Below are 12,418 nucleotides of genomic sequence, written 5' to 3'. Positions count from 1 at the left end.
CTGCACCACAGCCACCCTTCCCTGCCCCTTCCTGTCTGCTCAGTGATGCTCAACACAGCAGCTCTTTGATCTCAGATCCTAGGATTATAAGCCGGAAAGAAAAGGGGGTTGGGGAAGTTTCCCCCCATCCTGAAGGCAAATCCAGGCAAAGTACCTTTAAAAAAAAAAAAAATCAAACCAGCAAATAAAACCCAGGCTTCCTTCAAGCTACTCAGTCCACTTTCATGATCCTTTTGAGGGCCCTTTGAGGCCCCCCACTTGAGTTTGATGATGGGAGGGACCTGTAGCATCTCAGGGCCCTGCATCCACCCTGGCTGATATACGTGATGGTTGAGTCCAGGGAATCTAACGCCGGGTGAGACACTGTCTCAGGACAGAGACCTGACCATGGTCTTGGGGGCTGGGATGAAGCTACTAAAGTAACTATAGTAATCTCAGGACAGGTGGCAGCTGGGTTTCCTCAGAAGGGGTCTTCAGGGAGTAGAAGAGGCAGGAAGTGAGCCTGGGGAGATGGAATAAACAGCAGGGGTGTGGGTGAAAAGAAGCAAACCATGGTGGGAAATGGCAGAGAATAGGGGCTGGAGAGGAGAGTCAAACATCTGCTCCTGGGGATACCTGTCGAGAGGAAATGAGAAATGGCCACAGGGCAGGCCAAAAGCAAGGAGCAACCAGGATTTCTCAATGAAACTAAGAAGCCACCAGGTCATATCCTTTGGGCCGCCCTGGGAACCTGCCATCAGGCCTCCTCCCTCTACCTGTGGCCCACACTCTACTGACCAAGGCAGCCAGTGCCAGGCCTGAGACTGATACCCTACGACCTCACTCAGCCTGGGAAAACTTAACATCCCTCTAGCCAACAAAGACACTTGGCCTGGCTCCCCCCAGGTGCCAACCTCCCACCAAAGCCCCACTCACCGTGCCTAGCACCCAGGTACCGAGAGGCTTAACAAAACAGTTTATGCATAACTAGTAACAGCAACTGGACCTGGAGCTGAGCTGCGCCCTCCACAACTAAGACTGAAAGGACAACTTGAAGCTGAAGGGCATCCTCCACAACTAAGATTGAAAGGACAACACCTTGACTTGGGAAAAAGTCCTAGTACACACTGTTCCCAATAAAAGTCCTGTTCCCCTTCCCCAATAAAATAAAAACAAACAAACAAAAAACCAGTTTATGCATAAACATGACAGATTAGCATTTCCTGGCTGGCACTTGGAGAAGGAGCCAGAAAAAGGAAGTGACGCGGTCCATCCTATGAAGGAGCTTCTAAAGGGGAACACACACGAAAACTACTGGATGTATTTGGGAAGTGACCTGTGAGCACATTCAAGGACGGTGTGAGTCAACCACATAACACAGGCAGGAGTCTTGGGTGAGAGTCAGCCTGTTCTGTGTCCCACCACAAGTCTCCGAGGACCATACTGGGGGCATCTTGTAGCAGAGTACCAAGTACCCCCCCTTCTGTGTGTCCTGAGTTCACCACAAGGCTGGGCCCAAGAATCCCTGAGCTTAGGGCCCCCAATAGACACACCCTCAAGTGTGCCAACAGCCTCCTGCAAAGCTGGGCACTGTATTTCACCAGCATCATTTCCATCTTCCTGGGTCTCCTCCCTTACTGTCCTTAACCCTCGCTGGCTCTCTTTCCTTCTCAGACATTCTCATCCTCCCCAGGGCTTCAAGTGCCACCTTGGTGGCTCATGACACCTAAACCGGTCTCATCAGCCTAGACCTCTTCCCTAATCTCCAGACTTGATTATCCAACCCAACAGATGTGGGTGTCTGATAAACCCTCACACTCAACAGGTCTGATTTCTCCCCCGTACCTCCTCCTCCAACATGCGCCACTTCAATGAACAGCACCATCCGTGCCGCCTAAAGTCACCCTGGTGAGTCAATCCCCTCCTCTCCACCCCGCCCCCCACACTCAGGCACCAGGCTCCCGCTTCCGCTTAGACAACCCTGCAGAATCTTGACCTCCCTCACCCACCATCCACTTGATCACCGGAGCCAGGTCGCAAAACACAACCACTAAGCTATAATTAAAATTCATAATTCAAACAGACTAAAAGATGATTTCAGAACATAAATGCAAAAGCATCACAAGAAAACAGGCAAGGCATAGTCCCCAAACCCATATGTAGCCTTTCTGTTTCATGCGGAGAAAACAGTGTGCCTCTGTACAATGAAATATTGCTATATATATATATATATTTTTCTCCCCCCTTCTTCCGCCTGAGCCACCGGGCCGGTCCCAATATATTTTCTATTCATTTAAGACTCTCTTGAGAAAAGATTAATAAATTTACAAAGTTGGGGGGGAGGAGGGTGGCAAAGTATTTAATAAAAAGCAAAAAAGTAGTAGTACAGTAGTAGAGTAAGTAGTAGTAAGTAGAGTAGTAACAATAAAAAATTCATTTCTCCCACGCAGGCAAAACCCTTGCTGGCATTGCAGCAATAGAAGCACAGCCAGAGGGTGTGTTCCCCCCTCCTTTTTGCACGGCAGGGTTGCTTTGTGATCCAGACACCAAATCCCACAGGCAGAAAAGCACAACACAAGCCTATTTGTTATCTCAAGACAAAGGGGAAAATAGAAAAAGGCAACCAGTTGCGAGCTTCCTCACTCATCGCCAAGGGCGGGAGAGGCTGTTAGAATCTAGTACTTTTTCTCCCTACCTTGTCTTTAATTTAAAAAATAGGAATTAAATACTTTGGTTCGACAGCAGCACGGGATGAGAAAGAATCGTTGTCTAAAAGCCTGGCCTGCACCACCTGCCGGATCTGTAGGCACGCCGAGCCCCTGCCTGCCTGTGTGTGCAGCCCCGTGTTCTCACTACCCACTCGAGCAGGATCACACTGCTCCAAGTTTCCTCAGCGCACACAGTCTTTACTCATGTTGTTCCCTCTTCCTGGCATCCCCGTTCCATCGTCCATCTGGCACACACTTACTCATTAAGACAAATCAAATGTCTGCTCCCTTTACGAAACCTTTCCTGACTGTTGGACCCCTGGAAACCACTTCCTCCTTTTTGCTCCTTTCCTCACAGAAGTACCTGTACCTGTTCAGCTTACAGATCTGATTCCCCCTATAGACTACAAGCCCCTGTGGGCAGGAACCATGTTATGTTCATCTTAGTATGTTCAGACCTAGCTCAGTACCTGGTCCAAAGGGAGTCTTGAACAAATGTCTCCTGAATGAATATATATCTATACAGTTGACCCCTGAACAGCATGGCTTTGAACGGCGCGGGTCTATTTACACATGGATTTTTTTTCCAATAAATACTGTTGATTTTCCTATGATTTTTTTCAATAACACTCTCTTTTCTCTAGCTTTATTGTAAGAATACAGTATATAATACATATAACATACAAAATAGGTGTTAATTGACTATTTATGTTATTGGTAAGGTTTCCAGTCGATAGTTAAGTTTTTCGAGAGTCAAAAGCTGTATGTGGATTTTCAACTGTGCAGGGTAGGGTGGGGGCGGGGTGGGGGGTTGTCAGCAGTCCTAACCCCTGTGTTGTTCAAGGGTCAATTGTACTGAGCTCTTGGCTTTGAAGACTAGGATTTAAATGATCCTAGTCTTGGTGCCGTAGAATCCCAGATCCAGGATAGCATAACCCAGGAATGCTTAAGAGTATGGACCCATGAACAAAACGGTCTGAGTTGAAGGGCACTAATTACTGCTTATATGCGTTCACGTGCAGGTGCTTGGGAGGAGGGGAGGACAGCAACGTTCATATGTGGAAAGACAACCTCAACAAGAAAGAAAGTCCAGTCAACTCTCTCTCAATCATGTTGAGGGAGGAAAAATGATGTAGCAAAAAAAAAAATTCCAACCAGTGGAGAATCCATAGATCAACATCATTAAGCCTTGAGATATGTATTATTTCTTTGCAGCAAATTTGTCTTCCAGATTCTATTTGACTCAAGCTACATGCACATGATAAAGGATGATAGGTACCTATGTAGGGACTTATGAAGCTTGGCTGTAATGCAGACATCTGGGTAAGACAGGAAGTTCCCTTACCTGGCACATCCTGACGATGGTGGAAACCAGGACTACAGAGAGGCCTTGACCCAAGGCTGCCCTAGCCAGGTCAAAACTGGATGGGCACCAGCAGGTTTCCCATTTCTCAGCCCTGCGTCCACAGCCTGGAAGTGGCTTTGCACAGCCACCTGCTCTCCTGTGCTCTCAGCTATGGCTGGCATTGCCTAGGAGCCAGACTCCAACTACCTAAGACGGGCAAAATCTGAAAAGGGGGAAACTTGGCAAAGATGGGGGAGGCCCAGGAGAGGTCGGGCAGTGGCAACCTTTCCATCTACCTGAACACTGGCTAGTGTGAACTCCACTGCACCATGAAAGGGGATGCCATGAGCAAAGGGAGCAGCAGGCTCTGACCCAGGGTTAAAGAAATGGGGGGGGGGGGTGACGTGGAGGGGTGTAGGGGAGGGTTCAGAGTTGGACTGGAAAGATGGCTCTGGCCTGGGATGGCTTGATCCCAAATTTCCCTCTTCCCCTTTCCCATTTAGCTGTCTTTCTTCTCACCCCACAGTCTTTCTGCACCCCCCTCCGTATCCCCCCCACCCCAACAAAACATACACACTACCCAGCACCTATCTGGAACGATCACAAGTGACATCAACCTCCCACTCTCAAGCCCCAATTTCTTCCCTCAACCAGATGGCCCCTTTCTCAGTGTCTCGCCATTACCGTGCTTCAGGGTCTGACCCCTAATTCCATTTTTCCATTTGTCGTTTCCCCGGCCACCAGCCTCCCCCCAGGGGTTACTTCCTGCACTAAGCTCGCCTTCAGGCATCTACTAGGGGACAGTCACTTAATACTGACCACTCCCCTGAAGCCCCTAGCGGCTCATCGCCCGCCCCCGGCCCGGGCCACAGGAGTCCCTACATCTTTAACAAACCTCCACGTGCGTGTTAACGGCGGTGACAGCATTTCCTTGTCTCCCTGCTACCGCCCCCGGAGGCGCTGCCCATTGGTCGCTGGGATCCTCTCTTCTCGCTTTAATTGGCCTCGCTCCGTGTAACTCCGACCAATGGCCTCTCAGCGCCTGTCTCCCTCCTCCGACCCTGGGCTCCCATTGGCTCCAAGGACTTAAGGTAGCTGGGGTAAGCGACTGACAAATTATTCCCTCTCCGGGGTAGAATCCCGGGCAGAGAAAGTGGTTCCGAACCCAACGGAACCCCGCGCCGGGCGACGCCGGGTCACGTGGCCGGCGGCCCCATGACGTGCGGGCTGCGGGGCGTCACCGTGACGTTCGGGCGACCGGCCGAGTGGCCCCACTACCTTCGTCACCTGTGCGGCCGCGGTGCAGTCATGGACCTGGGACCGATGCGCAAGAGTTACCGCGGAGACCGAGAGGTGCTGTCCCCGGGAGGGGTCTCCCGCAGCGGCGGGGCAACAGGGGGTACTGAGTCATTTGTGGAGGAGAGGGGGAGTGGGAGGAACCCCACGGGGTTTCTGGGGCCACCCCGTGGGGCGAGAGGACTTGGCGGGGTCTCCCCGTGGGAGAAGAGGGTTTAAAATTAACCAACTGGGAAGAGGTTCTGAGGAAGCCAGAACGAAGATGGGTTCAGGAGGAAGCTTGTGGTAGTGGATAAGGGTACGGACTCTGGAGACTGTCTGGGCTGGAATCCTGCCATTCACGGGGTACATCACCTTAGGCAGTTTACTTAACCTCTCTGGGCTTCGGTTTCCTCACTTGTGAAGTGATAGGACAGACACAGATGTTTGTGAAGTGCTTAGAACAGTGATAATCGGTGCATAAATGTTTCATAAATAAGTAAAACATGGGGGAGAGGGATGCTCCTGACTCCTTACTGCCTTCAGTCCCTTCATTACCACTTGGAGTTCTTTTCCTTTTCCCTCCTCAGAAGAGGATTCAAGAGAACTGTTTTGGAATCGGGGCCCAGAGCCTCTGGTTGAATGTGAGCATTTCCAGGGAAATTCTTGTTATACGTTCAGTTTTTTCATTGAGCTTTAGTCCTACTGAGAATTTACAAGGGGGGAGCTCAGAATCTGTCTTTTTTTAAGCTTCCCCAAGTGATAGGTTTGACATCCATGACATGAAACCCTGATTGATCCATCACTAACTGTGGGACCCAGCAAGTTAAGCCACTTTTTTATGGCCATGTCCTCACCTGTAATATAGGGCTAACAGAACCTACTTCCTGGGTACTATTTTTTGTTATGAGATCGTTATGAGGACTAAGTGAGCTAATATTTGAAAAGTGCTTAGAACAGTATTTCGTACACAGTAAGCACTATATGTGTTTATTAAATAAAATGAAACTCCCTTCCCAGGCATTTGAGGAAGCTCAACTGTCCTCCTTGGACCCCATGAAGCAGTTTGCTGCCTGGTTCGAAGAGGCTGTTCAGTGTCCTGACATAGGGGAAGCGAATGCCATGTGTCTGGCTACCTGCACCAGGTAGGCATAGCTGTGGGCCCTTCTGTGGGTGGGTACAGATGAAATAGGAAACTTAGAAAGCTCTCAATTTGATGGATGACAACTTTATGGTTCTAGCTCTGTGATTAACATGCTGTGTGGCCTCAGGCAAGTTACTTGTCCTTTCTGGGTCTCAGAGCCCTTACCTGTAAACCAAAGATCAGACTTCACTCAATTCCATTTCAGTGATGAAATTCAATGCCTCATTCATCTGTGTCCTTGATATACCCCCACACGCCCGTTTGCCTCCCTTATTTCCCCATCTACCCTATTCCCAGCAGCCCTTTATGAGCTATATCTCCTGGGACCTCTCCATGATGCTCTCTCTCTCTTGAAATCTAGCACTGTGCTCGACTATACCATTCATTTGATAATCAATCGTATACTCCTTGAGACATTACTTGTATTAGCCTCTTATCTAGCTCTTCTTGTTCCCCCTCAGTAAAATGTAAGGCCTTGAAGGCAGGGCTCTTGTACTGTGCCCTCAGTATCCATCCCCCAGAGCCCTGAGCAGATGGTGTGATGTAACTACAACTTCTGTGATCTCTAAGCACTGGCCGATTGCATTGTTCTTGGTTGCTGCCCTTAGAGCCTTGTTACTTTGCTAGGGCTGCCAAAACAAAATACCACTGATGAGGTAGTTTGAACAACCGAAATTTATTTTCTCACAGTTGTGGAAGCTAGAAGTCCAAGATCAGGGTGCAGTCATGAGGCCTCTCTTCATGACTTGCAGACGGCTACCTTTTTTCTGTGTCCTCACATGGCCTTTCCTTTGTGCGTGCAGGGAGAGAGTGAGTGAGAGGTCTCTGGTGTCTCTTCCTCTCCTTATAAGGACACCAGTCCTTTTGGATTAGAGTCCCACCCTTATGACCTTATTTACCTTACTTACTTCCCTAAAGATCCTATCTCCAAGTACATTGGGAGTTAGGGCTTCACTATAGAATTTTAGGGGGACCCAGTTCATTCCCTAACGGCCCCAGGCAGCAATGTCATATTATACCTGCAGGACAAATCCCCAGGGGCAAGTGGGAATGGGTGGCCTGAGTGCCCAGACAGTGCAGAATAAAGGGGCCCAGCTGTAGGGTTGCTCAGACATCCTGTGGGGAGGGACAGCAGTGAGGACATTGACCTCAGCACTCTGCTCCTTGTCCCAGAGATGGGAAGCCCTCTGCCCGCATGGTGCTGCTAAAGGGCTTTGGCAAGGATGGCTTCCGCTTCTTCACTAACTTTGAGAGTCGAAAGGGAAAAGAGCTGGTGAGTAAATCCTTCCCAGGGCTGCAGAGTCCAGCCCTCGCTGCCTCGGTCTTCTTCTCATGCAATCCCCGGTCACCTTCTCATGCCACCCCACCCCAATCCACTTTTGATCTGTGCTCCGCTGCTGCCCTGCCTGTGGGCCTTTGCACTTGCATTTTCTTAGCTGTGAATGAGTGGTCTCTCCAACCACCGCCACCTCTGTCACCTGCTTACCTAAGTAACTCCTGTCCCTTCAGTTTCGGCTCCAGTGTTACCGCTGCAGGAAAGCCTTCCTCAGCTCCTACACTGAGTCAGCCACTCATGCTGTTCACTGTCATTATAATTTGCAACTTTCCTGTTTGCCAGTTTTCAGTTTCTAACTACATTTATGTATGTGATTATGTGGTTAATGTTTGTGTCCTCTGCTACATGGTAAGCTTTGTGGGGGCAGAGGCTGCATCTGTGGTATCTCTGTTATACCCCCAGGACCTCTCCTGGTGTCAAGCGCAGCGTTGGCACTTTGTACGCGTTCAATTCATAAATCCAAATGAGTAACCCTCCCTGAGTCCAGGTCAGCCAAACTTGCACTTCTGAGGACTTGCAAATCTTTGGATTTGAGAAATGGCAAGCCTCACTTTGGGGTCCAACTGGCTTAGGTTTCCAGCATAGCTCTGCCATTTGCTGTGTGAACTTGGGCACCTTACTTAACCTCTCTGAGCCTGTCTCCACACCTGTAAAAGTAGGCCTACCTTTGAGGGTTTAAATGAGATATTACATTGAATTCCTCTGCTGTGGGCCTGCACACTGCACACTTCCTGCCTTTCCCCTGAATGCCTGAGGCATCCTCCCCACTGTCCTGATGGCTCTCTATGGATTCTTTTTCATTTCCAGGACTCTAATCCCTTTGCTTCTCTTGTCTTCTACTGGGAGCCCCTAAACCGCCAGGTGAGTGAGCATTCCCAGGACAGCCTGGGGTGGACGGGGTTGGGAGAGGCCTGAGTGTATTGATGGGCCCAGTGGAGGTCCTCAGGCTGAGCAAACATCCTGCCTCTCAAATTGCTCTCAATTAGCTGGTCTAGTTGAAGCCAACAGTGGTGGGGCAGTGGATAAGGAGACAACAGAGAGGAGTGGTGCTTGTGCTGTGGGGAGGGCAGGTGGCATTGAATGCCATGTAGCCTGGGCCATCCTTGAGCAGGTGCGTGTGGAGGGTTCCGTGAAGAAGCTGCCAGAGGAGGAGAATGCATGCTACTTCCACTCCCGCCCCAAGAGCAGCCAGATTGGGGCTGTGGTCAGTCACCAGAGCTCTGTGATCCCCAATCGAGAGGTGAGTGGGTCTCCCTCTTAGTCCTCTAGGTGAGGAGGGCCTGGTCTTATCCCCAGAGGCTGTCTCCAGGGGATGCCAGGGCCTTCTCTCTCCAGCAAAGTGAAAAGGAGGGTCTCCCTGGGGGAATGGGGATGGGGAATGAGGATATGGGACTCCTGTGTCTATCTGACCCTCCCGTTGGACTGTGTTCCCGGAGATCAGAGGCCAGCCTGCCTTGGTCACCTGAGTCCCCGGCGCCTGGCTCAGCACATATGCTCAGTAAATCATTATTAAATGAATCATTGATTGGGTCTGGCCCTCCTCCATCTCCTTCCCCTGGACAGTATCTGAGAAAGAAAAATCAGGAACTGGAGAAGCTCTACCAGGAACAAGAGGTGCCAAAGCCAAAATACTGGTGAGTGATACCTAGTAGTCATCTAGAAAGGGACACCAGGACCCTCGTGTTTACTTGAAGGCACCCTGTCTATGGAATTACAGATCTCCTACTTGTCATTCCTCATCACATACATCCCAGCAACTTCCTTCAGGGGGCCCTGGGATGGTGGTTGGGGGTGGGGTGACATGGCTAGAAAAATGCATAGAGCACTGAAACCTCTGTTTGTCTTTGTAGGGGTGGCTATATTCTATACCCGCAGATGGTGGAGTTCTGGCAAGGCCAAACCAACCGCTTGCATGACCGGATCGTCTTTCGGCGGGGCCTCCCGACAGGAGACTCCCCTTTGGGACCTATGACCCACCGCGGGGAGGAAGACTGGCTCTATGAGAGACTTGCGCCCTGACTCCCAGTCTGTCGGAGTCCAGTGGAGCTGGGGCTAGGTGCTGAGAGAGGATATGGAATCCAGGCCCTTCTAAACTCAACCCATTTCCCTCCCCACCTCTTATATTAGGGTTCTTCAGAGTTCATCCTCCAGGTTCTCTCAGTTGGCTCTCAACAAGTTGTCTAGTGGACTGTAATGGTGGCATGGAGAATCACAAATGGAAAATAATCCCGTAATTATTTTCTTGATTTTAACAATTTATTGGAATAGCTCCCTCTAGGGGTAGCAGCGGGTATGAGTCCCTTTTCTGGTAACACAGGGTGGTTCCCCAGCAACCCTGTCTGTTACCACGTGACTGAGTCATTCTGGCCAAAGCTGATTGGTCCCAGCATAAGCTACTGAGCCAATCTAGCCAATCAGTTTTTCTTGCCAATGATTTCAAATTTGAAATGGAGAGACCCAGAGTGTGGGAGTCATGGTAGCCATGGTAGCCAAGTCATTAATGGCAGCCAAGAAGTAATAGCCCCTGGCTGCTGCTTGGAATTCCCTAAGTCGCCCTGGATCCCTCCTTTTCATAACTGGACTGTGCAATTCCTCTTCCTGCCTCAAACACCCACTGTCTCTAAAAAAAAATTTTTTTTTGACATGAACTAACAGAATCAGTTTCTGTTGCTCACAAATAAAAGAACCTTAACTAATTTATTAATAAATATTTTCATAGCTTTTAGTGTACTGATAGCTACCTTCCATTATCTGAAGCACAGCAATGTGAAAAAAGACATTAAATTTATTCTCTGTAGCTCCAAAAGACCCATAGGTGGATATTACACAGAAATTTCGATATGGGGAAATTTCATCTCGATATGGGGAAAGATTTCAAGCAATCGGGGCTGCCTAAAAGGGAGTGGGCTACCTGTTAGGTAGTAAGTGTTCTCTTACTGGAAGTATTCAATCCAGTCAGGAGTTTTGTAGAAGGGATTCGTTTGCTGGTACCTACAGGTCAGGAAAATTTTAATCAAGCTTTACTTTCCATGTTTATTTATGAACAGTATTTATTTATTTATTTATTTATTTCACTTTCTAGGTGTAAAATTAAATTTTTATAGAGACTATGCCTTTCTAACTACTCACACATCCCCTTCCCCTACTCCTTATCTCTACTGATTATGGCTCCTACATCAGTGGTTTTCATCCATGCTGGAATTATCTGGGGAGCCTTAAAAATCCTGATGCCTGGGTCCCACCCTTAGAGATGATTTAACACTTACGAGTGAAGCCTGGGCTTTAGGAAATTTAAAAGCTCCCCAGGGAACTCTGTGCAGTCAAGGTTGAGACCCCTTGGTCTAGATCTTTGCTTCTCATAGTGGCCTTAGGCGGGCAGCATTAGCATCACTCGGGAGCCCACCCCAGACCCACTGGATCTCATCCTGCATTTAACAGGACCCCCAGGTGACTGGATTCATTGGCCTCAACCTCTAAACCAATGGCCTCCCACCCTCACAATTGGATTCTTCAATAACCCTTGGCTGAGGCCTGTGTTGAACTGTGTTTGCTTTCCTTGAACACAAATCTGGTGACCGGAGACAGCCTGGATGAGTGGCCTACAGTCTGCAGAGAGGAGTCAGGCTGGGTAAATGTTTGCTGTGACTAAGCCAGGATCAGAGAACTTATTTGTGCACGTTGGCATTGAACTTTCCACTCTAAACTGTGATTCATTCCACTGTATTGGGTGTGTGCTTCAATGTCTCTATTATTGACCAATTCCCCCAAGGGCCACCTTCTTGGTGTTGATCCCCCATTAAGGCTGACTGCCAGAAGGCACAAAGCTAATCCTGCAGCCACCTACAGGAGAAAGTGGTCGAGTGCCTTCCCCTACCTTGTCCCGTTTGTGTTACCGGAAGCCGTGTATCCCCCAGCTTTGAGCCTGGTCTCAGCTGTTTCCTTCCTGTTCTGTCGGACAATCACTTTGCCAAGTCTGTAATAAAAACTCATCGGACATGTGTGGTGTTGATTTTCAGTCTGGCCTGGTCACCCCACCCCCTGGAGGGAGGGGAGTTGGGGAATATAAGCGACTATCCCACCTCGCTTCTCTTCTCTTGGGAGGTTGGGAGTCCAGCAGGGGGAGCCCGTTGCCCAGGGTTGGCCCCTTCTGGGAAGCGCAGGCCAGTTCTAGCCGGCCCTTCCTGCCTCCCCCTTCCCCCTTTGGGTAGCGTCCCAGTGAAACTGTGGTCGATAACCCGTAGCCTCTCCCGGCTCCTGCACATATTTGCACTCTCGGTTCCTCCTCCTCCGGCCTCGTGAAAACTTGCAGCTGCCGGGTCTCTGAATCCCTGGGCAGCCAGATCTCCCTAGGTACCCACGCTACCTCCTCACCCATCCACCAATACCCCGCTTAGGGGTATATAGTATTTCCCTGGAAGATTTCTGCAGGCATCACTTTGGGGCTGTGGCGTAGAGTAGCATGCATGGAGCAGAGGGGCCCGCAGACCCTCTCACCTAAGAGGAGTAATGGTGGTAATGGGGTGCCAGCATTGTTACCCTCTAGGTCAGCATTAGGCCACTGGTAGGGTCCCTGCCCCAGGGCCCAGCCTCATCCCTCACCTTAGCCTCAGGGAAGCTCAGGATGGGCTGAA

General features: G+C 49.8%; 1 protein-coding gene and 1 long non-coding RNA gene across 5 annotated transcripts in view; one reads left to right on the top strand and one right to left on the bottom strand.

Moving 5' to 3' along the window:
- LOC117012657 (uncharacterized) overlaps window positions 1-5,063 on the bottom strand; it is a 32,200-nt gene extending 27,137 nt beyond the window's left edge. For 2 of the 3 annotated variants that reach the window (XR_004421216.1, XR_004421215.1), the window contains exon 1: window positions 4,033-4,503. This is a non-coding gene — a long non-coding RNA (uncharacterized LOC117012657). Of the gene's footprint in view, window positions 1-4,032; window positions 4,504-4,927 lie in introns of those variants that run through there. The other variant, XR_004421214.1, reaches the window with a different exon arrangement.
- Window positions 5,064-5,212: 149 nt separating this feature from the next.
- On the top strand, window positions 5,213-11,783 carry PNPO (pyridoxamine 5'-phosphate oxidase). Of its 2 annotated transcripts, XR_004421213.1 has the most exons (8): window positions 5,213-5,385; window positions 6,328-6,452; window positions 7,625-7,724; window positions 8,595-8,648; window positions 8,899-9,027; window positions 9,351-9,421; window positions 9,638-10,017; window positions 11,226-11,783. XR_004421213.1 is itself a non-coding variant. In XM_033089037.1 (7 exons), the coding sequence occupies exons 1-7, from the start codon at window positions 5,248-5,250 to the stop codon at window positions 9,804-9,806; spliced, it is 786 nt and encodes a 261-aa protein (XP_032944928.1). In that variant the 5' UTR covers window positions 5,213-5,247; the 3' UTR covers window positions 9,807-11,783. The 2 variants fall into 2 exon arrangements, 1 of the variants encoding a protein (XP_032944928.1); XM_033089037.1 differs by having other exon boundaries at window positions 9,638-11,783.
- The last annotated feature ends 635 nt before the right edge of the window (window positions 11,784-12,418 follow it).

The sequence above is a fragment of the Rhinolophus ferrumequinum genome, chromosome 21, assembly GCF_004115265.2.
Source record: "Rhinolophus ferrumequinum isolate MPI-CBG mRhiFer1 chromosome 21, mRhiFer1_v1.p, whole genome shotgun sequence".
Classification (NCBI taxonomy): domain Eukaryota; kingdom Metazoa; phylum Chordata; class Mammalia; order Chiroptera; family Rhinolophidae; genus Rhinolophus; species Rhinolophus ferrumequinum.
The sequence above is the reverse complement of the archived record's forward strand: the minus strand, read 5'-3'. Positions and strand labels throughout refer to the sequence as shown.